Source organism: Onychostoma macrolepis, chromosome 13, assembly GCF_012432095.1.
Source record: "Onychostoma macrolepis isolate SWU-2019 chromosome 13, ASM1243209v1, whole genome shotgun sequence".
Lineage (NCBI taxonomy): Eukaryota > Metazoa > Chordata > Actinopteri > Cypriniformes > Cyprinidae > Onychostoma > Onychostoma macrolepis.
In genome coordinates this window covers 6,623,348-6,650,675 of record NC_081167.1, presented here as the reverse complement: position 1 = coordinate 6,650,675, position 27,328 = coordinate 6,623,348, and the positions used below count along the sequence as shown (strand labels likewise).

At 37.4% G+C, this 27,328-nt stretch overlaps 3 protein-coding genes across 7 annotated transcripts; 1 reads left to right on the top strand and 2 right to left on the bottom strand.

Moving 5' to 3' along the window:
* Positions 1-1,728: 1,728 nt before the first annotated feature.
* On the bottom strand, positions 1,729-8,326 carry LOC131551955 (zinc finger protein 135). Of its 4 annotated transcripts, none has more exons than XM_058795221.1 (2): positions 8,307-8,326; positions 1,729-5,015 (listed from the first exon to the last, which is right to left on the bottom strand). In XM_058795221.1, the coding sequence occupies exon 2, from the start codon at positions 4,929-4,931 to the stop codon at positions 3,540-3,542; it is 1,392 nt and encodes a 463-aa protein (XP_058651204.1). In that variant the 5' UTR covers positions 4,932-5,015; positions 8,307-8,326; the 3' UTR covers positions 1,729-3,539. The 4 variants fall into 4 exon arrangements, with proteins under 4 accessions (XP_058651204.1, XP_058651201.1, XP_058651202.1 ...); XM_058795218.1 differs by lacking the exon at positions 8,307-8,326 and adding an exon at positions 6,899-7,047; XM_058795219.1 differs by lacking the exon at positions 8,307-8,326 and adding an exon at positions 5,960-6,112.
* timm23b (translocase of inner mitochondrial membrane 23 homolog b (yeast)) lies at positions 7,827-17,067 on the top strand. The gene is made up of 7 exons (XM_058795222.1): positions 7,827-8,441; positions 8,513-8,571; positions 8,673-8,766; positions 8,905-8,989; positions 11,922-11,980; positions 12,180-12,290; positions 14,481-17,067. The coding sequence occupies exons 1-7, from the start codon at positions 8,321-8,323 to the stop codon at positions 14,591-14,593; spliced, it is 642 nt and encodes a 213-aa protein (XP_058651205.1). The 5' UTR covers positions 7,827-8,320; the 3' UTR covers positions 14,594-17,067.
* A 58-nt stretch (positions 17,068-17,125) lies between these two features.
* ncoa4 (nuclear receptor coactivator 4) lies at positions 17,126-26,885 on the bottom strand. 2 transcript variants are annotated; one of them, XM_058795217.1, is made up of 10 exons: positions 26,729-26,885; positions 23,545-23,671; positions 22,683-22,823; positions 22,287-22,375; positions 21,949-22,057; positions 21,128-21,199; positions 20,910-21,041; positions 19,737-20,711; positions 18,522-18,614; positions 17,126-18,424 (listed from the first exon to the last, which is right to left on the bottom strand). In XM_058795217.1, exons 2-10 carry the CDS (start codon positions 23,668-23,670, stop codon positions 18,419-18,421), a joined length of 1,743 nt encoding a protein of 580 aa, XP_058651200.1. In that variant the 5' UTR covers position 23,671; positions 26,729-26,885; the 3' UTR covers positions 17,126-18,418. The 2 variants fall into 2 exon arrangements, with proteins under 2 accessions (XP_058651200.1, XP_058651199.1); XM_058795216.1 differs by lacking the exon at positions 26,729-26,885 and adding an exon at positions 25,445-25,600.
* Positions 26,886-27,328: the final 443 nt, after the last annotated feature.

Sequence of the window (27,328 nt, the reverse complement as noted above, 5' to 3'; positions counted from 1 at the left end):
ATATTATAAGACAATTAAAGTGTTTTTTGACCTCGCATGCATGTCAACCTGTTGTTGGGGACTCCCAAAACCAAAATATGAACCTTTCGTCACCCATAATAGGGGCACTTTAATGGAAAAGATACTAGTAACGTTAGGCTATTTAAAAAAAATAAGTACTAGTAACATGAAAATAGATTCTAGTACGGTTTATAGATTAAATGTTAAAACGGCTTGCCATAGTAAGGTGGGTACTCCAGAATGCAGCCTGGATGATGGGGCGGGGCGACACCCCCAATTCCATTGGTTTATAAAACAGCAAATCTTATTGGTGTAGACGCTTGAAGCATGTGCATTCCATTGTTTACGATTTTGTAATTGATTTGGCCATATTACAGAAATATTAGGCCTATGTGCTAACTCTAAAATCGTATTTTATTATCTGTTTAGTAACCATGGTGATTTTAGTTAAATGAAGTTATTGCGGTGGGCAGCAGGGGGCGCTCTAGATAGTGAACAACATTTTATATCACTGTGTTTCCAAAAATATACTCACCTACACCTTATACTTTACATTATCAAGTACCATGGTTTATGGTGTTTATATGAGTATCATGGCTATTATGATATGTAATATTTCTGATACGATCACCATGGTTCTGTCACAGTACGTTTTGTGAGGGGTATTCAACAAATTATCCCTTTATTATATAGTTGCAGCTTATGCTAATAAATAGCAGATATATTTCTTTGTTTTTGTGCATTTGCGTGCAGCCAAAGATCAGTCGATACCACACTTTATGTAGATGATCATTATGGTAATGAACTGATTTTTTCATAGTCTATCTGATTCTAATGAAACATTTAGATATTACCACCAGTTCATTTAGTAATGATATTATACTTCTCTTTCCTCAGATAAACAATGCATTTTGCAGTATGATGACATTTCATCATTTATGAATGGGCCTGATGTCGTATTATTGAATTAGGAGTTTATAACTGTGCACAGATGCACATTGTCAGATATTAATTCATTGGTAAATGGTCCTTTAGGTCTTATGTTTATTATTATTAGTTATTTCAGGCTATGCCTTTTTCAACAGTTATGTGCATCACTCAGTAGAAAGTAGCCTATACTCACAATAAAAAGCTTAATTGTAAATAGGAAGATGCATATAGCTCTGTATTTTTCCCTTCAGAATCAACATTGGCCAATAAAAAAAAGATTTTATTTTTTTAATAATAAGATAAAAACCCTCAAATCATGCAAAGGTCAGATATAAAATGTTAAGTTTAAAAACATAATATAATAATTGGTCTAGTTATTCTACCAGTTTTGTTGTTTGGTTGGAACACAAAGCTTTATGATGTTTGCTGAACTGTTTGTGTTACCTTTCCATAAATTGTCTTTTGCTGACATCTTTTGGCCGATGACAGAACTACAGGCGACAGCTACAGGTGGCATTTTCAGCAAGGACTTCTTTAACAGGTAGGGCCTGGAGTCAATTAATAGGGTGATAATTTGGCGATAAAATAATTATATGCAATTAAATTGTAATATAATGAATTATTATTATTAGTTATCCATCTCTCAGTAAATGGGACTTGTAAATTAATTATCTGTCACAACTGGACTGGTGTCTTATATCTGGGCTTTTTCATTTAAATGGCTGTAATTGAAATTACTGAACCATACTTATACTACAAAGCTTAAGCAAATAGATTCAGATAGACCACTGATTCATGAACCAATTATTTATTACAAAAATGCAAGACAGAACTCTTAAACTGTTATCTAATGGCAAACACAATACAAAAACATACATCTTTATGCAAGATGTAGGTCTGCTGCATTGAGAGATGAAATAGCTACATCAATTGAAAAAGAAAATTGACAAATTTAAATCAAAACATGAGAAGTGTGGATAGGAGAGCGATAAACCTTATATTATTGGAAAGAATTAAAAACAATGGCAATAAAAGATCCATAAGACTGGGGGATATGACTTATGCTTTAAGAACAATGGGAATATTTAAAAACAACCAGGAACTCAAAAAACTATCGAGTACCAAGAGCTTTTTTTCTTTTTTAATAACATCATTCTGGGTGCAAACAGTGTCTTCTGTGCTTCGTACGAGCATCCCAACACTCCTCAGCGTCTCATTTTCAAACACCATAAATATGTTAGTAATTGCTATTCAATTTCCATTCAGATAGCAAATGGTGAGCAAAAGTCCAGACGCATATGAACATCGAACATGAGGCTGATTAAACACCTTTGATGAGCTGAACTCCAGGTCTTCTGTGTTGCATTGAAGAGCTTTGGTCTTACACAAAGTAGCTGAGGGCACTTGATCAATTTTTCAAAATGCGTGGAAGATATTTCCGTGCCTCATTCGTTTGAGGTTTTAACCGGGAGATCCAGTCGCGTTCCAATTTCCTAAGTATGTAGTGCTTCTGTCTATAAATACAATAGTGCAATGCTTGTTAAAATATGAAATCCCTTGGCTATTCCTTAACTTATGCAGATACAGAAAAATAAATCAGATAGAACTTCTTTTTAGAACTGCAACTTTTTACACATATACAGCGGAAGTAAAAAGCACACATTTTGCGGGTATATTCTTTTCTCATATTCATTCAAGTGCACACACAACTTTATATGAACGATATTTTAAGTGCATCTGTACATATCCGTGTCCAATGAGCATCCATTTTTTTTTTCTTTTTTTTTTTATAAATACCCTCCATGGACACAATGGATTTCATATTTTGACAAAAGAACATCAAAGAGGAAATAAGTACCAAAGACAACATGTTAAGGAAACTAGTCAAATCCAGAACAATCAAAACACCCCAAAACACTTGTTAGTCCAGATTACAGCTTCTCAATTTGCACTCGTCCAGCGGTTTAAACTGGAACTGTATACATTTTTTTGTTAATATCCCATGAAACCAAACAGCAAAACCTGTTTTTGTGTCTCCAGACTTCAGCTAAGAAAAGCCTTGAAATTAGGTCACTAAATATAAATTACAGGAGAAATAACTGATTCAAACCGCACACTCGATGGAACAACGTTCAAGTAAATTGCATATAAATTTACTTCTTGCATACAAAACTCTGGTTTCCAACTAACAAACTTGAATCTAATATTACCTTTGCCCTTCACCGCCCTCTACTCCAATAAGTACTTAATATTTTGGGTTCACAGATTCAGTGCAAGCACGACAAAAATAAGAAAAATAAAAATAAATAACACCTGCATTGCCAATGCCATCTGCTTTTCTCTGATGATTTTCTTGTTAATACCTAAAATTTCAGAGATATAAATTTGGCTTGCAAATAAACCGAATGAACAAAACAAAAAGGAATGTCAACCAAAAAAAAAAAAAACACTATTATATTAACAAAGGTGTCTACTATATCCCCTAAAAGTGGCTGAAAAGGGTTATAATTGAAACCACACCCAAATTACGATTTCAAAAACAAAGCAAAAAAAAAACAACATTTTTCCCCATCAGCTAAGCCTTGACAGTTCTAGCGCCTCGGTCTTTCTCACTCGGACTCGTATTCCAGCGGGGCCACCTCATCGATGACTAGTTCCTCTTCGCACCTAACGGCTTCCTGTTTCGCAGACAGGCTCATCGCCGCGTGGACCTTCTTATGGCGCGAGAAGCTGGAGGAGTGAACGAAAGTTTTCCCGCACTGTGGGCACTTGTAGAGTTTTCCCGTAGCGTGCGTTTGCTGGTGCTGCTTGAGGTTGGAGAGCCGAACGAAGGTCTTCTTGCAGACGTTGCAGGCGTAGCACTTGTTGCTGGCGTGTGTGTGCTCATGCCGCGAGAGGCTGGCGGTGTGGCTGAAGCGTTTGTTGCAAATGAGGCAGGGGTACGGCCGCTCCTCATTCGGGAGGTACAACCTCTTCTTGCCCCCTTTACCGTGCTTGTTCTTCTTGCACAGGGTGTAGTAGTTGGGCTTGTCGCGGGAGCAGAGCTTCAAGCGGATCTTGAGGTCCGAGGACTTGTCGAGGGAGTCTTTGCCATGTGTGTACGAGTTGAGCAGCTGTCTCACGTGAGCCACCTGGTGCTTGGAGAGTCCCGCGGAGTGACTGAAGACCCTGTCGCATTGCGCGCATTGGTACTGCTTCTCGACCGTTCTTTTACTCGTCCCGTGGCCGGACGAGAAACTGTGCTGGGTTACGATGGGAGCTGGGGTTGGAGTCGGGTATAACGGTCGGACGATCTTATCCAGGCCCTTTTTGTGGATCAACCGATGCCGCGACAGACTAGAGCTGTGATTGAACGATTTTCCGCATGTGTTGCATGTGTGCAGTCTCTTGGTTTTGTGGCATTTCTTGTGTATCGCCAAAAGCCGCTTGCCGTTGCACCGCACCCCGCATAGATTGCACTGTAGAGACTTTTTGCTGTCGCACAACTTGCTGAAATCTTTAGAGGAAGAGAGGGACGATCTATCCGAGTGAACGTGCAGATGGCGAGCGAGACTGGAGGAATGGCTGTAGCTCTTGCCGCAGAAGCGGCAGTTATACGTTCTAGCATGAGACACCTCCCTCTCCCAGCAAATATCCGAAACGTCCTCTTCTTCGCACAACTGGCTATTCCCCGCTTCCGTGTTGTCATTGAAGTCCGACTCGCTGCCCACCTCCTCCTCATGCGTCGGAATCAAATCTGGATCCACCTCGTCACATTCTGGGTACACCGCTTCGTAAGGGACGAAGAACGTCTCATCCGGTTCCACTTTGACCATCTGATCAGAGGTGAAGCAGGCAGCCTCGTCCAAATCCTTTTTCACGCAGGCTATAGTGAATTTGGAGCCCACATCGGCCCACTTGACCACATATTCGATGGGCTGGGTGTCAAGTTCCACCGTGATGAAGTCTGCTCCTAAAGCATCCTGCTCGGAGCAGGTCAGCTCTGTTTCTGTCTCTTCCATTAGGGCTGATCTTCACGGCCCTTCTGTTGTTTTCTCACTGGGGAGCTGTGACTATTCCAGGCTTAATTTACACCTCGGCAAATCCTAGTAGGAAACAAAAACAAACAAAAAAAAAAAATCTTGAGTTTGATTAAACAGTATGCATCTGCCAGTATTTGGCTTTTTAGTTATAAGTTATTGTCTGATAATTAGTCTGCTCGAACAAGACTTGTAAATGTTTTTTTTTGTTGTTTTTTTTATCTATCTCTGTTAATAAAAGTAGTTTATTTTGAGTAGATATTGAGTAAAATATTAGGTTTTTTTAAGGTCATGTGATAATATTACTACATGTATACATGCTCGACAGCATTACATTAATCTCAGGCCATTGAAAAAACTATTTATCCTGGAGACTCATGATCTATGATGCAAGATATTTTACTTCCTCTTGCATGGATATTTTTTTTTAGGCTTATATGCATGACTACAGCATAATGAACCTGCACCATTAACAACCATCAAGCAGACTTTTCCACGATTGACAGTTATGAGATCCAATCAAGAACATTCTGAAGAATCAGTCTCACATTTAGAGAAGCTTCTACACTGACATTTCTGCTATTTCGGCTACAGCACGTTCTAAAGAATCACTCTGACATTTAAAATAACGTTCCGAAGAATCATTCTGTCATCAGAGAACATTCCATAGAATCATTCTGACATTTAAAAACGTTTAAAGGAGTCATTTTGATATTTGGAGAACACCCTGAGGAATCACTCTGACATTTAAAGAACGTTCTGAAGAATCATTCCGACATTCGGAGACCGTTCAGAAGAATCGCTCAGATTTTTAGAGAACGTCCTGAAGAATCGTTCTGCAGTTCGTCCGAAATCTGTCAAATCCGTCGGAACGCGATAATATGTCGAACAGTAAAATGAAAGCGGACGTTCGCGCGCCAGGGTATTTCCTCATCAGCGGGAAGCCGCGAAGTCTCGCCGATCTCGCTTTTTCGCGTGTTTACGTTAGGCTTATTTATTTATAAACTCACCCCCTCTGATCAATCGTGGCAAAAGAAATCCATAGCAATCTACTTGAAACCTCGACAATAAAGGAAAAACAGCCAAACAAAAGCGTTACAACGGTAAACAGGAAACACAACTGTGCAGACACGGTGCATTCTGGGAAAGGATTAAATGGGGCTGCAACCCAGTGTGATCAACTGTATATTGCCTTTTAAAACATTTAATTTATCGCGTGTTCAAGACATCCCCATCAATTACGTTTTAAGGTCTCAATACTAAAATGTAGAAAGAACCGTGGTATGAAGCACTCTGACCTTGTAATGAATGGCACGGCGCTCGGTAGAGCCTTACTGTACACATATTATAATGGCTAGGATTCAATCGGCCCGCCATAAAATTGCACATATATTCAACACATTCACAGATGATGAACGATCAAAGCGTATCTCTCGCACCGAGGCCCAGATACATACTGAAACTGAATACGATGTGTACAGGCTGTACTTTCTGTACTACCGCCAGCTTCTGCTGAAATAACTCGCACTTACGGTTGCTCGAAAGTATATATTATAATTTCCGACCATTTCAATGCATGCATGACAGAAGACAGACAATCCGTGAGACCATTCACTCAATAAAATCCCTTTCGATCGCTTAAGACTCGGTTGCATCACTTGGAGCAACAACAATAAAATGTAGCTACTTCTAAAATGTGTGCGTAATCTAATCTCCAGATAGAGCCAAAGGTTTTATTCTGGCCGAGACTCAGAGAGTGACATATGGCCGGTGTGACTGCATGATCTCAGATGTATTTAAATTCCTCAATACAAGAACCACTGTAATGTTCTCCCAGCGCGTCTTCCTGTGCCCTCACTGCACCGCATTTGCTCATCAACCAAACGCGTCCACTGTTTAATTATTATGCACGCTTCTAAGTCGGTTAAAACGTTTTTGAAAGTAATTACCGAGCATATAATGTGCTGTTTGGTCGTTGGAAATCGCTTCGGTTCTGCCGCACCTCTGTCAGATCATCGCCGCGGATGTCATTTTTTTCACCGCCTTGGCGCGTCACCGTGGATGCGTCTACCATATGGATGGACTTCCGCATTCCAGCGTGAATAAGACGCTTTTTTTACACTACAAACAATATTATCTTTATAAACAGAATAAACGCTGTTCGTAACAATATGAATAAAAATGTTTTTGGAAATGTGACACACTCAAAATAATTATAAAGGACTGTAAATTGTGTTTCAATACTGATTAATATAATATTTCCCTTGTCCAAAAAAAAAAAAAAAAAAGATTTCCCTTTTTAAATTAAATGCTCGTTTAACCACGACTAATTGAATTTATATATGTGTTTTGATTTGATATATCTCGTTTTAAGCGACACAAAAAGAGCAACAGTAATCTGTTGGCCATATAAAATCACACAATGTTTTGTAATATACCAAGAAAAAAAAAAAGCACAATAATAATAATAAATGCCAGAGTAAATAAAAAGATTGAAATTATTTGTAATAATAATATTACATGCTCTAACAACAGCTATTACATATAAAGTGTGCAAAACACATTATTTGTTTTACATAACGTGTAAAATGGAAAAAGAGGGCAACTGAAACTTTTTATGTATATTGTTTTTCCTCAATAATTAATAATTCTTTAAATAAATAAACAAACTAACTAACAAAAAACAATTTCAGTGCTAGACATATCTAAATACCCAGTGATAGATATATAAATTACATACATTCTTTTATATGAAACATTTTTATTTGCGTTATTAATAAACAATTTATGAGCTGCTCTGCAAATCTCCGAATGAATTCGCTTTAGTTTCACTTTCCGTATGTGTTTATCTGGCCAGAAATAGTTGCTGTCGTAAAAACTGTCGTGTATGCGCTTCAGTAAAGCTTCGCTTACTTTACTTTCAGTAAAGGTTATTTCATATTCACAGTTTGTCCACATCACCACACGGGTTATTTTTTTCTTAGATTATAACAGTAAAAATGTTAAACGTGTGGGTTTGAGAGATGAGAGCTGTTTGTGATGGTCAGTTCAATGAACGTCGACAGTTTACTTTATGGCAAACAAGAGGAGCTTCAAGTTAAACATCGCCATGCAGCAGTGGCAAAAATGGCACGAGTGAAAGTATTGAATAATTAAACCATTTGATTGTGTTTTTGAAAAAATAGACTAATTGCCAGCCAGTCAAAGTCCTTATTTGACCTTATTACTACTGACCTGCTAAGTTAAAGCTAATCAGGGAACAGGTTGCATGTTTGTTGGCTAACGGTAGCGCGCAAAAATATTCCTATAAGTTAGGCATATCTTTAAATGTTTAACTGAGTAAAAAGGTGCACGAACCTCTGAACTTAGACATGGAGGATAATAAGGAGCCATCAGGACCATCTAGCCCAGGCTCAAAAAGTGCAGGAGGCTTCGGTCTGTTTGGATCTGCTGGCCCTCAGTATTCAAAGACTGAGCTCGCTGGAGTGCCATGTAAGTCTACTGTACTATATTACATATGTACATATGATTCAGTCGCTTACTAAAGCTGTTTTTCTTAACAGTGACGGGCATGAGTCCTCTCTCTCCATACCTTAATGTTGACCCCAGATATCTCCTACAGGTGAGATCTCAGATCTGTGGTTTTAGATGGCCAGTAGCTACCTTTATTTGTTTGTAATATATGAGTTTTAATGGATGTCTGTCATGATCATGTGCTCACAGGATACAGATGAGTTCATTTTGCCCACTGGAGCAAACAAAACAAGAGGACGCTTTGAGCTGGCCTTTTTTACTATTGGCGGATGTTGTATTACAGGTATCTGATCTCTTCTTCCTCACACACAGGTTCTTCTGCATCACACAGTCTCAGTGTTTGCTATTAAATTAATTTGTTAGTAATTAATATGGATGATATTTGCAATTCACTTTTTCTCAAATATTTCAACTCATACAGGTGCTGTGTTTGGGGCTGTAAATGGACTTAGAATGGGCTTGTCTGAAACCAGAAACATGGCTTGGTCCAAACCTCGCAATGTACAGTGAGTACTGTAATTGTAGTTACAAAAGCAGTCAGTTAAGTTTACTGTAATAAATTAACTGCGTATGGACTGACACATAAGACATAATATCATGCTTTAGTGAATCATAGTTAGTTGTGTGATGTATCTCATAATTAAGATGAAAAGTTGCAATTTCAACCTTTTATTTCACGATTATGACTTAGTATCTCATAATTTTGACTTTTTAAGACATAATAATAAGAGAAAATGTACAAATTATGATATAAAATTTATTTAACAAGGAGAAAACTTCAGTAAATAGGAATGTCCTGAAATTGAGATGAAGGCATTATGACATTAAAAAGTAAAATTTAATAATTTCTCATAATTTTGCCTCTCTTTATCTCATAATTTTGAATTAGTATGTCATAATTTCAAAAATTTTCTCAGTTTAGTATCTCACAACATTTGTCATTCTGACTGTCGTAATTATGATTTACTAAAGCATGTTTTTTTTTCCATCTCTTGTGGAAATGGGCTTCCATAGTACCTCTTTAATGACATTTCGCAGATAGGTTAAATGGGACTTTCCACTGCATTTATGGTCTGAATTACTTGATTCTTTCACATCTTTCTACACCTTGCATGCGCTCATAAACAGTTAACCAGCAGAGGGCAGTGTTCGCTACAGTGTGCACTATACCTTTCATAGGAACAGAAACAGCAGAAGTCAGTTTCCTGGTAAAGGTGGGGTTAGGTAACATACAATAAGGGTTATTCCGTGATGTCAGTGGAGCACGAGTCATGAATAGGTAGATAAACCATATTGTGCATCTCAGTGTCATGTTTCCTTTGGTATGTGGTGATGCACCACATTCCACTAAAACCAGAGTCGCATGCATTTTTCCTTTGAATTTAAAATGTGGTGCGGGCAGTTGGGGGGGCGTTTCATACTTCTCACGCAAATTGGAGAAGAAAACAGAACAAGAGAAAAAAAGCGATTGTATCAATGAATGCCACCTTTGAAACCTCAAACCCTTAATCTGCCAGTATATACAAGAGAAATGGAAACAATGAATTTAAACAACAAATTATATGAAATCAATCCCGTGTTGGGAAAAAGATACATGTACCCCTTTAAATCCAGACATGACCAAATTGTTTTATAAGGTGTTGTATAGGCCAAAAATCAATATTGTAGTACTAACGTATAAAACAAATGTCTGGACGGTTTTTATTGTCATGAGACAATGATTTCAGTGCAAACTTCAGATGTTTTATTTTGTAAGATTTACCCAGGAAAAATATTTATTTATTTTTTTAAATCAAAAGTACATTTAAATAATCTTTTACAGGGTTGTGTTTACAAATGTGTTTAACAAGGTGTAATTTTTAAAGTCATAATTATGAGGGACAAAGTCAGAATTGTGAGATGAAGTCAAAGTTGTTCATTTTTTGTCTCAATTTCAACTTTTTGCCATAAGTTTTAAAACATTTACAAATTTTTTTTTTTAATCAAAAGTATATTTAAAGAAGTAGAATTTTATAATATGCTTGTATTTATTATAATGCCTGTTGAATGTTGAACCTGTATCTACAATGTAATAGACTGTGAAGTGAAGCTGATATGGCAATATATTTACCCCCCAAAAAATAAATTAATAATTATATATATATATATGTATATGTGACCCTGGACCACAAAACCAGTCTTAAGTGTCAATTTTTCGCAATTGAGATGTATAATACATAAGCTTTCCATTGATGTATGGTTTGTTAGGATCTGACAATATTTGGCTGAGATACAACTATTTGAAAATCTGGAATCTGAGGGTGCAAAAAAATCTAAATATTGAGAAAATTGCCTTTAAAGTTGTACAAATGAAGTTCTTAGCAGTGCATATTACTAATCAAAAATGTAAGTTCTGATATATTTACGGTAAGAAATTTACAAAATATCTTCATGGAACATGATCTTTACTTAATATCCTAATGATTTTTGGCATAAAAGAAAAATCAATAAATTTGACCCATACAATGTATTTTTGGCTATTGATACAAATATACCCCAGCGACTTAAGACTGGTTTTGTGGTCCAGGGTCACACATATATATATATATTACAGTTTAATAAGAGTGTGGCCACTAAACGTATTAATCTTCAGTTTAAAAAAAAACTGCAAGCTGATTTGACTTGTGATTAAGACACAAATTTGATCCTGGTATTACAACACTTGGTTCCTCTTCTGACAATGTTTGTGTTTTTGCAGCCGTTACAGACCTGAATAAATGATTTGAGCAACAACTTTCAACAAGATTCAGTTTGATTACTTAAGTTCTTAGCTTTCATATTACTAAATGCAAAAAAAAAAAAAAAAGCAATACACTGCTAGACATTGACATTTTCAATGAAAAACTCTCTATTTTGTATATTTGTTTTCATTTAATTTCAATTTTTATAATGTTTTTCTTTTCTTTTCTTTTTTAGTTATCAATAAAGATAAGTTGTGACAGCTGTTTTAAATCAATAGCTCAAATACATCTGTGTGTACACACCTGTGTGACCCAAGGCATCATGTGGTCAAGCCTGTTCACATGCAGTTCTTTACAAGTTATACAAGTACAGTGGGCCAAAGTCTGCCGCTCTACTGCTGTTATGTGCAAAACAACAAAAAAGTGTTATGATCACCATCAACATATATTTCCTTAAAGACTGGCACAGGTCAAGGAAGTTGTTATTGAATGAGTCAGCCTTGAAAGTCCAGGTGCTGATTCCTGTGTAATGAAGCAAAAATATGCATATTATTATATTTATTTGTTCAAAAAAAACAAAGAAAAGCCTTTCTGTTAATAGACTATTTTAACTGTGTTGTTCTCAATATCTGTATATGGCTTGATGTTTTCGAACAGAAGTCATGTAGTGATTTAGGTCAATTGTGACTTTGTTTTAAACTCTTACTCTCCCTTTCAGGATCCTGAATATGGTGACCCGCCAAGGTGCCACATGGGCTAACACATTGGGTTCATTAGGTGAGGGACTCCTTCCCCCTCAAAACGATTCTCATCCATCTTTGTAGTCAGGTTAATGCTCATTTCAAACAGAAGGGTATTTTTATTTTGTTTGAGCTTCTGTATTTTTCATTTAGAAGTCATGTAATAATACAGACAGCTAATCTCTGTGTTGAATGTGTGTATTTATTTATATTGGTGGTGTACTGTGTGTGTTCAGCTCTGCTGTACAGTGCGTTTGGGGTGATCATAGAGAAAGCCAGAGGGGCAGAGGACGAGCTCAACACGATTGCTGCAGGAACCCTGACTGGTGTCCTGTACAAATCTCCAGGTAGATCATGTATAATATGTTTATCACATTGTGTTATCTTTAAGAAGCAAGAAAAAATACCTTTTATCAGCAGACTGAAGGGAAAGAGCCAGCAATGTTATGTACTTCCTTTTCTGTGGAAGATTTCTTTGAGGAGAAAAGGGAAATTGTTTGAACTGATGTTGAAACAGAAATGTTTCTTGAGCAGCAAATCAGCATATTTATCATAACAATCTGTGACCCTGGACCACAAAACCAGGAATACATAAGCTTTCCATTGATGTATGGTTTGTTAGGATCGGACAATATTTGGCCGATATACAATATTAGAAATTCTGGAATCTGAGGGTGCAAAAAAATCTAAATATTGAGAAAATTGCCTTTAAAATTGTCCAAATGAAGTTCTTAGAAATGCATATTACTAATCAAAAAACAACGTTTTGATATATTTACAGTAGTAAATTTACTAAATATCTTCATGGAACATGATCTTTACTTAATGTCCTAATGATTTTTGGCATAAAAGAAAAATCTATAATTTTGACCCATACAATGTATTTTTGGCTATTGCTACAAATATACCCCAGCAACTTAAGACTGGTTTTGTGCTCCAGGGTCACATTTCAGAAGGATCATGTGACACTGAAGACTGATGCTGAAAATTCAGCTTTACTGTCACAGGAATAAATTACATTTTGAAATATGTTTAAATATTTAAAGAATTACCTTTACCTTACAGAATCATAACCATAGAGAATCGTTAAAAAAATTAATCTCTGTGTAGAAAATAAATGAGATTTGTACTTCCGTAACCAGAATGTTGTAGTAAAAACTTAGGTCACTGAAGGACATTAGGTGGTTGGTTATAAACCCAAAATGGCATTGTTCCTGTAAGGAAGAACCTTACAGGTGTTTTCCTGTAGCTGTGGAATGAATGCATTTTCAAGGACGCCACAAAATAATTTCCCATCATTCTTTGCTGCAGTTCTTAGAAGGGAAGTTCCTTGCCATTGAGATGATTCAGCAATCAGCAGCACATTGCCTACTCTGCTGAAGAGCATTTGGCAGGGTTTAGTGTCAGATAAGAGTTTTGCTATCAATGCAGTTTGTCTTCAGTGTGTCCCAAGCCATCCAGACGGTCACAAGATCACTTTAGTTATCTCACGTTTCATAGTCATGTGTCATGCAGGCTAGTGTATATTCAAACATATTTACAAGCTCACAGGAAATGTGCTTTGATCATACTGGTGCTGTAAAAACAATTACAGCATTTTTTACTGGCATTTTTCTGTTGTTTTGTTCTGCATATTTGGGGCATTTCTGTTTAATATTAACAGAAAACAGCCTTGTAGATGTCTGCAAGGAAGAGTCCTTTTTTAAAGAGACAGCGCATTATTATTTTGAAGCATTCCAGTGGACTCTTGTGTTATGGGTGGGCTCTTATTGACTCGCATTCGCTAGTTCATATCAAGCCTGAGCTCATGGTGGGTGTGGAGTCCTCACACTTCTCAAAGCTCTATCGCTCTTCTCCATGTTCTGGGTCAGGCTGAAGTTAAGCTCCTCTCTATCTATTTTATGCCACTGACATCTGTGAGACTGTCACTGGAGGTCAATAACTAGATCTGGCTGGTTCTGAACCAAAAATATTATTCTAGCTCAAGTTCTACTATGATAACTATGCCTTGGATGGAATAAATGAGTCTTTATATCATTTTGTCGTGGGTCTTGTGAATTTAAACAACAGCTTGTACTAGGTCACTTTATCAAAATGAAGGTTGTTTTTGGCATTGATGGGTTCTGTGAAGAACCTTTAACATCCATGGAACTTTTCCATTGCACAAAAGGAAGGTTCTTTATAGTGAAATAGAATTGATTTATTTATTGAAAAGATTAAGAAAAAAAAGGTTATTTTAAGAACTGATCACTGAAAGGTTCTTGGAGGAACACAAAATGGTTCTTCTGTGGCATTTTGCAACAAAATCCCTCTTTTGGAACATTTATGTTGAAGAGTTTAGTACTGTAAGGTTTGGATTCTTATATGCAAGGAAACATTCATAAGGAGCTACTTAGGGGGGAAAAAAAGAAGTTGAGTGTTATTACACAATTTAGTGAGAGTGATGAGTGCAACTTCAGGAAGAGAAGTTAATCTGGAGAGGAACTGCCGGTTCTTGTTTTCACTTGTTTCGTAAAGTTCTGTTTGTTTTGCTGCAGGAGGTCTGCGGGGGGCCGCGCGGGGCGGCTTGGTTGGGCTGACGCTTTCTGGACTCTATGCTCTCTACAATAACTGGGACCGTCTGAAGGGAAGCTCTCCTACCCGCTACTGAAGCTTCTGTCGAGACTCAACAAATTAATCCAAAAATCACAGATTGTTTTTTTTTTAAATACCAAGCACAATTGTTTCTTTCTAAATGCAATGTCCATTAACTTTAAAGCTAATATGTAAACGAACCGCACTTTGAGGCTTCAAATTCAGTCTCCTAAAAATATATTGTTTCATATTAAATATAAGGATAGTTTGAAACTATTTATTCAAATTTATTTTAGACAAAGGTTAAACTTAACTGTCCATATGATAGCGTCTATTAATGGAACTGATAGATTATCAGATGTGTATGTATATATATATATATAATCTATAATGGCTGAAGTACCAAATACAGTCCCTCCAGTTTTTCGCGATTCCGCGATCGCTGAATGCAATGCAAAATAAACAAAATGCAATGCATTTTTTTTGTGATCCTGCATAATTCGTCATTTAACCGCAAAATAATCGCAAAATGTTGTTGTTCACGTGATGACGTCTGTGTATGTGAGCGGTCTGTCAAGAAACAATGGCGGCAAATTTGTCTCACCTGCCTCCTCACATCAGGGCCAAGGACCAGGCTAAACAATATCCCGATATACTGCACGAGCAGGGCGGTGTTTCCGTGTGGCAGAGTATGCAGTTGCCATACTTTAGCCCAGTCAGGTGTGCCGTGGAAAATTATTATAATTCGTTATTATTATTTTAAATCAGAGGGTTTTAAAAATGTTTAACCAATGATAAGCATTAAAAAGAGCTTGTCAGTAAAACCTCGTAATGCCATTGGATCATCTCTCAGCGAAACCTTGTAACTTCGCGCCGCGCACAGCCTGGAGACAGATCTCCGCCTTTTCGCAATGAAAGGGTGAATAAATAATTGATGTTTGAATACTACAGCGTTTTCTTTACTCAGACACTATGTCTGTAAAGGCTAATGTTTTTGTGTGCTTGAAGAGCGGAGAAGTAGGTTATTTGCCGTCTATCCAATATACTTTTGTACGTTTTAAATATCCTGTGCATAAGCGCTTAATTTGAGATTTTGACCAAGTGTATTAAACAACAAGAAAAACTAAGCGCCCATATAGCTACAATAAACGTTATATAACCTGTAAAAGTTGATGAAAGCATATATTGCGATGCACTTGCTGCCTCAGATAACAGTTAATAATGTCTAATGACACTCCATCTCAGCCATTCGCTGGTCAAAAACACTGTTAACTCCATTTGAACTTGAATTTCATATAATGTTAAGTGCATTAAGTGCACACTGATCAGTAAAGTCTGATACAATACCAACGCTGACTACGCAGTGTTGTTTAATTATTGAATTTGTTCCCCTTCTATTTTTTTATATATCAATATATCAGAATTTATTAAGAGACCAAAATACCAAATGTATGAATTGGATTTACAAGCAGTATGTACAGCTACAATACTTCTTTGTTAATGTTTACATAGGTAAGGTGGAAAAAGGGTCCTAAGGTTGTTTTAAAAGTTCAAATGTTTCAGAATTGACTAAGAGACCAAAATAAACCAGCTTTATGCATTTTGTTTGTTATTTGTGAATATTGCGCATCTAACATAATACATAATCTGCACGTTTAATAAACTCCAGCTGTTTCAAAATCGTGCAGCCCTATGGGGACACTTAATTTCCAGCGATATCGTCGAATTGATTGCACAAATACTATTAGAACTGAACTGAGCTGGGGTGCGTTTCCAATAGAGTTCAATGGAACTAACGACCATAGTTAGCTAAAGATGCTTTTGGGAAACGCACCCCTGGATGATGACATCACTGAATTCAATAATGAAATACCTTTAACTGAAAATTGAGTGTTTATTATTGTCCTTCTGCACTACTGACACACTGTTTTCCTATTTGATACTGTAAAGCTGTTTTGACACAATCTGTATTGTTAAAAGCACTATATAAATAAAGGTGACTTCACTTGAGTTAATTTGGTAAATGTGATATTTAAAAGAAACGAAAAAAATCGCAAATTTGTCACAAATTTATGGAAATTACCACCACAAAATCAGTCATTTTGATCGCAAAAATCACACAAAACAATCGTGAAATCCTGGAGGGACTGCAAATAGTGCAGCAAGTCAATGCTTGTTTTCAGTGTTTGTAACACATTCAGCAATCATACAAAACTACTGTCTATAATTTACCAACAGTAGTTGTTTAAAAACTTTGCACTAGAAATGGATAAGGAGTGTTTACTCAAATTCTTTGTAGTAATATTTTTGGTAATTATGAATGTAGGAAATGATACTTGGGCACATTGCCGTGTCATTCCATCGGCAGAATGTATATGTGTAACTAGAAGTAAATGTTTATCAATGTTTCTAAAAGTTAAATAAATCTGTGCTATAAGATTGGGTTTCTTTCTACATTTGTGTGTTTTGCATTTAGCAGAGTGTTCACTAAAATGTTGTTGAAATGAAGTTTACATGACCTTAAATGGCATTTTATTCATTCCTTTTTTTTTGTGAGAATAAACTTGTGTTTTAGGAAACTTGAAATCAGTCACGCCATGACAGAAGACACGTTTATATGCTTATATTTATTCAGTCGACAAGAATCAAAGCATTAAAGATCATACAAGCAATTTTTGTAATTAACCTACATGTGTGTATGTGTGCAATACTGCAGTCCAACACTGGCACATGCTGACAAACATGACAAAGATTTCTGCACTGTTAATGTTTATCTACCAAGTCCTTGGTCCGTTATGAAGTTAAAGATTGGTACATGAGATGACATTATGACGAAATTTCATTTTCTGTCTTGAAGCAGTTTAATTTTTGAAGCAGTGTCACTTGTAGCCTTTGCTCTGCGAGTGCACTGCATAAATCACGTCTTGTATGTTGACAGGGTGGTTAACAGCAGAGGCATCAAGCAGTACCAGTGGTTACTACAGGAGTAATTCAATTGAAAAAGAACTAGTGATTCTATGCTAAACATTTACCACGAGTCTGAGCCTAACACAAAAACCACACAACAAACATCAGCTGCTGTAGCCCATGACACAGCAGAAATGGTGAACTTTGGTGGATTGATTTCCACTCATACAGAAGGTGGACTGATAGCAAGCATTGCTACACATTCGATGTCAGGCACGAGTTATCAGATTTCTTGAGGTTCCAATAAAAGAAGTTATGCTATGTTTAGCTGGCGTTTTATATGCCACTAAAGTTTATAATATAATCATTGAAATAAAGTGAAATAAAGTAAAATAAAAGGCAAAGGAAGCTTATTCAATACTTGAGAAAATAGTAAACTTCTATATAAATATATATTTCACAGAACTGATGGAGGAAATCATTCTCTGCTTTAGAGCATGCTTTCCTCCATATGTGCAGGACTAAGTTTTGGAAGATGAATAAAAAAATGCTGTAACTGTGCGTGATTAAAAGTAATATAGATTCATGTTTTTATTTCATTCATCCCAACCCCCTCCTCCTCCTCCCACTATGCCTTCATAGGGAAAAGAAAAAGAAAAAAAAAATGTATTTGTTTTGTATGCACCAATCTGGTCCATTTCATTGTGATGTCTAAATCACATTACTGAATTCTAATATAAACACATTGGCCTCCACCACATTACTGGAATTTAACTGCGTTAAGCCAATAAAATGGCAAAAAGACAGTAATTCCCCTGCATTAACATTTCCTCAAGTGATGGTTACCTCCTGGACAGGACCTTTAGTCCAAAATCACCCTTTCAATCAAGAAGATTATGGAGAGAACTAATCCCTAAAGAGCACTGAAGAAAAATATTGTGCAATAATCAGCGATTAAATGGCGCTAGAGTCAAAAAGCCAGTGGATGTTGCATTCATATCTGAAAAAGAGAAGAGAAAATAGCTTTACTTCCTCTGAACGCAAAAAACAGGTCTACTTTTTTAAAAATTGTTTATATTTATGTCAATGTTTCTCACCTGTGTAGATGTTTGATGTAGCCACTTCTCTTTGTCCCCACTGAGCTTCATACAGGAAAATAGGTCACATACTGCAGGTAGGACTAGCCTTTCCTGGACAAACCACAGGAAAACATGCTATGAAGTCTATGTATGCATGTATGTATGCATGTATGCATGTATATATATATATATATATATATATGAATAATGTAGAAGAAATAAATCATGTTCATGAAATGCACCAAATTTTAAAAGTGACAGTCTCCAACCCTAATACTATGGATGGAAAACCTAAGATGGTTCCTTAAAGGGACAGTTCATTCAAAAATAAGAATTCTGTCATCAATTAATGTCATTCTAAACCCCTAAGACTTTCATTTATTATTCAAATACAAACTTAAGAAAATTGTAGCACTCCAAACAGGGAAAAAAAAGAAATCCTTTTACTGCAGGCGAGTAGAGCCAATGAAATACTTGAAAATGATCAAGAAGGTGGCTAGCCACACACTGAATCCAATACAGACTGGAAAAATTTACAAATGCTATCTTCAGTGCTCTGCAGATAAGTTATGCGTTATCTCGAGTAAGCAGATGTGTACTCGATTTGTTTGTAACGCACTTGCACAAAGCAATTGATAAATTTAAAAAAAATAACGCACTTTTTGCACAATGCAATTGATTAAAAATTTTTTAAAGTTTGTTGACTTCTCCAATCTGTATTGGATTCAGTGTGCTAGCCACTTTCTTGTTCATTTATTGAAATACAAAAAGAAGATATTTTTAATGAAACCTGAGAGATTTCTGTTTCTTCATTGAAAGTCCAAGCAACCAAATCTTTGACACTTCAAAAAGTTCATAAAGACATTGTAAAAGTAATCCAATCTCGAGTCAAGCAAGTGTAGTTGAGCTTGTGGTTACCATATTTGATGTGCGTGTTTATACATGAATGAAGTTCTGAATTAAGTCTGTTAATCATTTAAAGCAATTGTGTCTCTTCAGAATCTTTATGAACTTTTTGGCACCAAAGTTTTGATTGTGTAAAGTTTCAAATGGAGGGACAGAAATCTCTCAGGTTCCATTAAAATTACTTCTATTTGCACTTAGAAGATGAAAGAAAGTCATATGGGTTTGGAACAACATGAAGGTAATTGATGACAATTCAAATTTGTGGGTGAACTATTCCTTTAACATGTTTATGTTGTGCAGCTGGGCAGCAACAGATTTCAGCCTCACCTGCGCACTGACCCGTTTGCGTAGAAGCCATTTGTCCTCCTCGAAGTCTTTGCTGTCTTGCTCTTTAGTGTTCTCTGTCTTTGGCTCGTTTGACGTCTCAGTGGTTGTGCTTATGTGCGTCATCGCTGGCAAAAGCCAGTTCTGCAAAGACTCCGGGACAGAGCTCTCAGAGTCTGAGGTTTTTGCGTACGGGGTCACCCAGGCAGAGAGGGACGACAGGGCAGGGGACTTGGCACTGTTGCTCGGGTGCAGCCACGCCTCTAGGATGGCTTGAACCTTCTGCTGCTGCTCCTGCTGGTGGCTGGAGGCTTTGTTTGTGGCGTTCTTATTGACAGGAATGCCATTCTTATCTCGACCCTCTTTCTTGACGAGCCAAGCACTGAGGGCATCTTTTCCACAGTTGTCGTCACAGACACATTGAGCGTAGCTGGCACAGGTCTCGTTGGCTTTGCAGGTGGTCTCGATAGGGATGGTCTTGTGAAGCCACATCTCCAAGGGATCTGGACTGGTGACTGGAGTGCTGGCAGCGGATGAGGGTGGAGTCTTCAGGCACTTGAGCTTTCCGAGGTTCTCGATTTCCACAGCAGTGGTGCGTGTGGCACAGCAAGAGCTGCAGTCGGATTTAGGCAGCCAATCGCTGGGGGAGAAGCTCTCATAAAAGGGTTTGATGATCTGCTTGAAGCGGTCAGCATCTGACACCGGGCTGGTTTTATCTTGGTTGACCGGGCTTGGGCTGAAGAGCCACTTGCTGAGTTCTTCTTCCTCAACAGCGTCATCCCATTTGTCCTGCTGGTCTTCCACTTCCAGCTCATCCACATTTAGGTCACTTTCCTCGATCATCTCAATCGAGAAGGTTGAGCTTCCGCTACAGGTTCTCTCACGAACAGGCAATTTCTCCTTCACAAGCCACGACTCTAGGTCTTGAAGCTGGCCCCAAGCTTTTAGGAAGTCAAAGGCTGGTAACTGTTGCTCTTCCTGTAAAGTGGAAATAAAAAATGAAAAAACTCAGTGTGCCATTTCCTAAACACATCAATCTGACAGCAGAAGCACTTTAGATACAGTCAAGTGAATAATTCGACGGTTCTCAACAAGTGGATAACACATCTGTACTTATATCAGACTATCATCACCTTCTCATGGTAGCACGAGAAAAAAAAAAAAAAAAACGTTTACCTGAGATTCCTTGGAATCAAGCAGCCAGTCCTGGGGGTTTGTGCTGAGGTGGTGTCCTACAGGAGTGCTGCTTACTGAATGGTTTCCTAGAAGCCACTCAGCCAGAGGTGTGGCCCATTCAGGATCTAATTTCTAAGTAAACAAGATGGGTTTTTAACTTTGAATGCAAATTAACGAGCAGGAAGCTACACAAGCCATGTGTAACATCAAAAACAAACCTGTTTCTTGCAAGAAACTGGGCAGTCCTGGAGAAGCCATGGTCTCTCAGGAGCGTTTGAGATCTCCATGTGCTGCAGCAGAGAAGAGTTATGAATGCAGGTGCTTTGTGAAAGGATGCACAGGTCTATTTATAGCAATGGCACGAGCACATAGTATTTTGACACGCTCTACTCTCCCCAGCTACACTGTGATCCTGTCAAAAGTCAACTGGACATTTCAATCCTACGTTAATAACCGGACCATATGTTCTATCAGAACGTGTTCAATAAATTCTCACACCATGTCTACACCAGGCACAACAGCTTGAGGTTGTCTGCACTGAACAAAAGTGCAAGAAAGCTCAGAATCAATTTGTACTGTTGTCAGAAGTAGTGTAATTGATGGAGTACATCAGAAATAGAACAGCATTGTTTCATATCCAGATTAGACAGATTATACTAGGCTCTGTTTGCTTTTGTTTGTCTCGTACCACTGATGTCAGGTGTAGACAGTGTCAGTGTATTCAAATAATTCAGATTTTCAAAATGGTTTCAAATGTTTTTTAGCTGTATTATAGTACTTGCATTAAACAGTTTTAATCTACTTGGCCATGGTGGAGGTTTAGTCAAAATGTACTCAAATGAATTTAAGCCACTTCAAATTAAATATATTGAGATATATATTGGCAAAAGGCTGAAAATATTGAGATTGCCTGGAGTTTTAGTCCTTGCAATACTATAAAAAAAAAAAAAAAAGCTTTTTTCCTGAATTTCTTACTTTTTATAGCTATCAATGTATATTAACCAAATGTCCAAGTCTGCAAATCAGCAATTCCACAAACCTGGGTAGAAATGGTCCCAAAGGATGTGATAGCCTGGCGCAAGCTGCGTGCATCTGCTTGGAAACTCATCTCTGGGCTTTCGTCAGGAGTCATATTGAGAGAAGAGAGCCTGGAATGCCAAAAGTTGAGTTTTAAACCCATCATTATCCAAGACTTTTTCATCATCTACATAGACATTTTTGTGGTTGAAAATGATTGTAGATTGTTTGGAGACTCACAGGGAGATTTAAACCACTACATTACCTCTGTTGACTATCTTGACATGTAAACAGTCATTTAACACACTGGAGCAGGTACACAAAACAAAATCATTCAAGAAAAGTCGATCTGGTTCTTACTTTTCCAGGCAGTTGGTGAGCTGGGTGGCGAGATTGTTACTACTGGAATATTCCAGCTGATGAATGAGGATGTCAAACTGGCCTTTGAGCTGTAAGAAACCATAATCATTTCAGCTTTACAGTAACTCGAGCAGAACAGATTCACTTCTCCTTTAGTTTCAGAGTCAATTAGATTAAGTTTCTAAGAATTGTTGCTCAAAAGATCTCAAAAGTATCTGTACTGACTGTTTTATTTTCGTCTAGACTGCAAGTCAGTACTAAAATTTAAAAAAAGAAACGATACCAGTATTTCCGTAATAACAGCTCAATTTTCCAGACTGACAGATGGGCTGTGTACAAATGTACTTCTTCAAACTGAAAATGTAAAAATGCTCAGTAAAATCCCTTTAAACTCACCAAATGCAGCTGCTGTTGCTGCTGATGTAAAGTTTCTCCTTTGAGCTGCTCCACCAGATCAATCTGCTCCAGCAGCCACACCTCACGAGAGCGAAGGATCTCCAGATGTCTACTGATACAGCTGTGCAACTGAGACTTCACCTGTGAGTGAGCAGAGGCACATACGTGTGAATTCTAGCAGGTGCGAGTCCTGACGTGTCTGCCTTTGATATGCAAGCGTTTAGATGCCAAGCAGCTTTTAAAACTCCTGCTTTGGTGAATAAGACCTCCTCCTCCTAAACCGCTGAAGGACAGCCTGCAACAATCTGAGGTCTACAATAATAGAAACAGGGTCCTTGTTCATTTAAAACAGAGAAACATTATTATACTCTGATCCATGCAGCTGTTTTGAGAGATTATGGGGAAACCCATTGAGGTTTCTCAACAGAGCTTAAGTGAATGAGTGTAAATCCTATATACTTGCCTACAAACTATTTTTGAGACAATTTCTCAATTGTTAATACATCTCAGCTTGTTTAGCTGTGGTCTAGTAAGCCCTACTCCTTTTAGACTACCTTCATCTAAATAGTAATTATTACCTGTGCTTGTGAGGTGTGACAAATTATGTCATATGAATGGATGTTTATAACACAAGCAAGAAAATAACATTATGAAGCACATTATGAAGCCAGTCAGTGTTCACACCCACTAGAAAAGATTAAGGCGGTAAGAAAAGATAAATGATGTTTATAACTAAGTCACACTAAACACATGATTTGAGAGTTAAGTATAGAAATAAAAGATTAAAAATAGGCGAGTACTTCATATCTTTACTTTATGACACCGAAAACACGCAGGAGAAAAAACAGCTGCTGTATCTCACCTCTCTAGAGTTGCTCCTAAGCTGAACTTCAGCTTTGACGATCCCAGCGACAGCATCCTCCAGCTGGGCCCGGGCCTGTATGCACTGCCTGAGGGCAGCCTTCTCTTTCTGCCCCACGGGTGACATGCTGCGGACAAACAAAACACACCAGCTCAAATCAATCGCTTTGTTCTCCATTCTCAAATGACTGGTTACAAGCATTGTTCACCCGGACATGACCATCATTTGAAATGTTACTATACTAACCAAACGGTTTTGGGATACCATTGATGTTCCAAATAATAATAATAATAATCATAACAATATTATTTTGATTTAACTATAATATTCCACATAAGAAATTATTTCATACAGGTTTGGAACGACATGAGGGTAAGTAAATTACTATTTTAAATATGGCATAATTGCATTTCAGTTTTTCCTCTTCAATTTGTTTACATTTATGTAAATGCACTTTGAAAAGGAATTATTGTTTGACTGAGGAACATTGATAATTGGTGGTCTGATTAATTAATAACCTGCTGGCCAATTATCATCCAGTTTTATGAAGCTTTAGTAAATATTGTAAACATATTTCTTTAATGTAACGTCCATTATTTTATAAATAAACTGCATTGTATAGAGTACCAATCAAACATTCAGATACGCTTAACTGATTTTGTTTCTCATAATCTTAAAAATATTTTGATCCAAAGGATTATGCTTAACTAATTTTAATAGAAATAGAAATCTTGCATGAATTTCTTCAAATAAATAGCATTTTGATTAAATGTTTTTTTTTTTTTAACTTGAGTTAGACAGGGAAAGAAAATGCTTCCAGCATTTATGTGAATTCAATACTTTAATGCACTTTATTCCACAGTGCACCTTATAAAGTATGGTACAAAACATAACATGCATTCATACGCTGTTTTTCCATAGTTTTAGAGACCTTACAGTTATTATAATTTGGTGCAGAACATACTCATACTCAGGGATATGTTTGACAGAGCAAACTTTTTACTGGTAGGTAGTCTAAAACTCGTATCAGACAACTTCAGCTGTGGCCTTTTTCCTGTGAACTCAAAGCCTCTCTGACATCCTGCCAATGTCTCAGTGCTTCAGTAATGATATGTGCCTGCCAAACTTAGAGCTACACGTGAGGTATCAGTACACGTACAATATACAGCTGACAATATCTCAAGGGCAACATTCTTAGATTCCTGAAGAAACAAAACAAAACTAAACTTGTTCCAGCAAAGGGGGGGAAAAAAACAACGTCTGAGAAAACCACCCCCCAAGTGTGCACACCCATTAGAAAAAAAGGAAGAGCTCTCAAGCTGCATCTTAGATCAGACAGCTATTATTTTAATCTAAAAAAGAAAAACCTAATGACTGACTGTGCAACAACATAAACATTTTACGTAATGTCAGCCAATAACAGAATTCAGAAACATCTTTGAGGAGCACAAAAACATCTGCACGCAGCATGCAGCGGACAACAAAAGCCCAGTCGCTCCACAGATCTAAAGCTTTCCATCCTGACTGCATGCATGGATTATAAACCAGAGGAACAGGAATCTCTCTGAGATTTAATAAAACACAATAACTGTGGCACTAGCAAGGTATCTTACAGTGGTTGCATTGGACGGCAATATCAGAATATAGTAATTACCATGGTATTTAAGAAAATACCATAGTACTACCATAACGCATGACAAAAAGACATGCAAGTAATACATGTAAAAAAACAATAGTAACACCATGGTAGCCTACATTCTGTCTAGTGTACGTAAAGCCACGCATACTGGTATTTACTAAAAAATTCACTGTTAATACAACAATACAGATGCTAGTCATGAAATGAAAAGCCATTTCGTTTACTTAAAACGTCAAGTCAAACTATAAATTCGGTTCCTACCTCGTCTTGTCAATCATGCGATATACAACGGTCGTCAATGTAATCCAAGTGTGCCGATTAGTTCGTTTATTGCGATCAGATGAAAGTCTAATTATTGTGAGGGTTTATCTATCCTCGGCCCACCGCGTCGTCAGCAGTGGTAGGCAGCGCCGCCTCCACGCGAGCCGACAGATTCTGCACGTACACGGGGGCCCACTCACAGGGGGGCGCGCGCGACCCACGACAATGACTTCCAGAAGCGTCCCCAAAAACACACACACAGCACAAACTGAAATACACTGCGCCCCCTGATTGATTACGGCAACTTCTGTTTCACAAGGAATATAAAAGAGGAACTGAAACTTCAGTTAAATGCTTACACTTCTTTAAATAGCCTTAAAAATAACTGCAAAAATGCTGATTTCAGATCTAAAACTTGAACTTCATCCAGTAGTTCGCAGATTCACAAAGGCATACACCTCTCTAGTATTGCAGTCCAATGTTGACATTAATAGGCACATTTAAATCACCACATCTTATTTTATGGGAATTATTTATTTCACTAGAGATAATATATGTAATGCATGTAAAATCGCTACGTGTAGTACTCTATAAACAAATACAGCAGGAATGTCAGTCCAAATGAACACAAACAATGCAGCAAAGACAACGTGTGTATGTCAACAAATGAAACTCCATTTGTGAATGAAGCAATGTTTAGATGTAGGTGAAAGTCTTCAACCTCTTTATGTTTTTATAACATAATGGAATGTTATTTTTATGATGACTTATCTATATCTGCAGTCCACTAACCTTCACTATCCTGGAACTACTTGCAATGACGATAATCCTTAACTGATAATATTACGCAACTTTAGGATACATGCAAAGCTTACACTTTATCAAGACATGAAAATCGCATTTAAAAAAAAAAAAAAAGTTACATAAAACCAAGACTGAATATCTAAAGCGGACACTGAAAATATATCCTACAGATCGCCCGTCTGTAGCCCCCTTTATGAGTCGCATTGCCGAGGACACAGTGAACTATCAACTCATTAAAAAAAAACCTTTTTTTAAACTTGTCATTAAAACGATTCTTCAGATTAAGTATACATTTGTCAGGATCTTAAATATATCACCGTAACAATACAGAAGAAGGCCTGATATGTTACAAATATAGTGAGCTCGTGCACTCACCGTCCTCCACTAACCCAGATTATAACATTCCGACGTCACATTAGCTAAAAGTGAAAATATTTCTCAAAACAAACATGACATTGTAGAGACTCGATGTATACATACCTGGACTAACGTTAGCTGGTAACCTTGTACAGAAACGAAGGTGATATTAATACAATAAGCTTCTGCGAGAAAGCAGTGCCGCGTTCCTTCTTGCGCTACGCTACCAACGAGGCTAATGTCAAATGAGATTTGGCGAATCAGACCTTGATCTCGCGATACTATTACGAGCTCAGTCAGCAGGGTTGCCAGGTTTTCTCAGCAAAACCCGCCCAATTGCTACTCAAAACTAGCCCAATTGCTTTTCAGTGGGGATTCCCGGTAAAAAATCGCGTTCCGTTGGGGTAAAATACGTTTTTTGGTAAAAGTCGCATTCCAGGGGCTAAATATCACGTTACATGAAAAACATCCCGCGGAAAGAGCGCTAAAGTAGCCCAATTCCGCGGTAAAATCGAGGACTTGGCAACACCAGGTCTCAGTTTTTGTTCTCAAATGTAACTTAGTGCTACCATCTAGTGGCCCGTAAAAACCGTCTCACGGATTTAGTAAGATTAAAAAAAGTGAATCTAAATACAAAGATTTCAGAGATGTTAAGATAACTTTGCAAACATGAGATACCTGCCTGGAGCGAGAAGAGTTTTAATATGCATGTTTGGATGGACG

Excerpts from the sequence above, each read along its gene's own strand:
- LOC131551955 (XM_058795221.1), bottom strand. The coding sequence starts at position 4,931 with ATGGAAGAGACAGAAACAGAGCTGACCTGCTCCGAGCAGGATGCTTTA.
- timm23b (XM_058795222.1), top strand. The coding sequence starts at position 8,321 with ATGGAGGATAATAAGGAGCCATCAGGACCATCTAGCCCAGGCTCAAAA. Across the intron at positions 8,767-8,904 it reads TGGCGGATGTTGTATTACAG|GTGCTGTGTTTGGGGCTGTA; the intron begins GTATCTGATCTC and ends CAACTCATACAG. Across the intron at positions 8,990-11,921 it reads TCCAAACCTCGCAATGTACA|GATCCTGAATATGGTGACCC; the intron begins GTGAGTACTGTA and ends TCTCCCTTTCAG.
- ncoa4 (XM_058795216.1), bottom strand. Across the intron at positions 22,058-22,286 it reads CTCACCAACTGCCTGGAAAA|GCTCTCTTCTCTCAATATGA; the intron begins GTAAGAACCAGA and ends TTGGCATTCCAG. Across the intron at positions 21,200-21,948 it reads TTGGGACCATTTCTACCCAG|CACATGGAGATCTCAAACGC; the intron begins GTTTGTGGAATT and ends TCTCTGCTGCAG.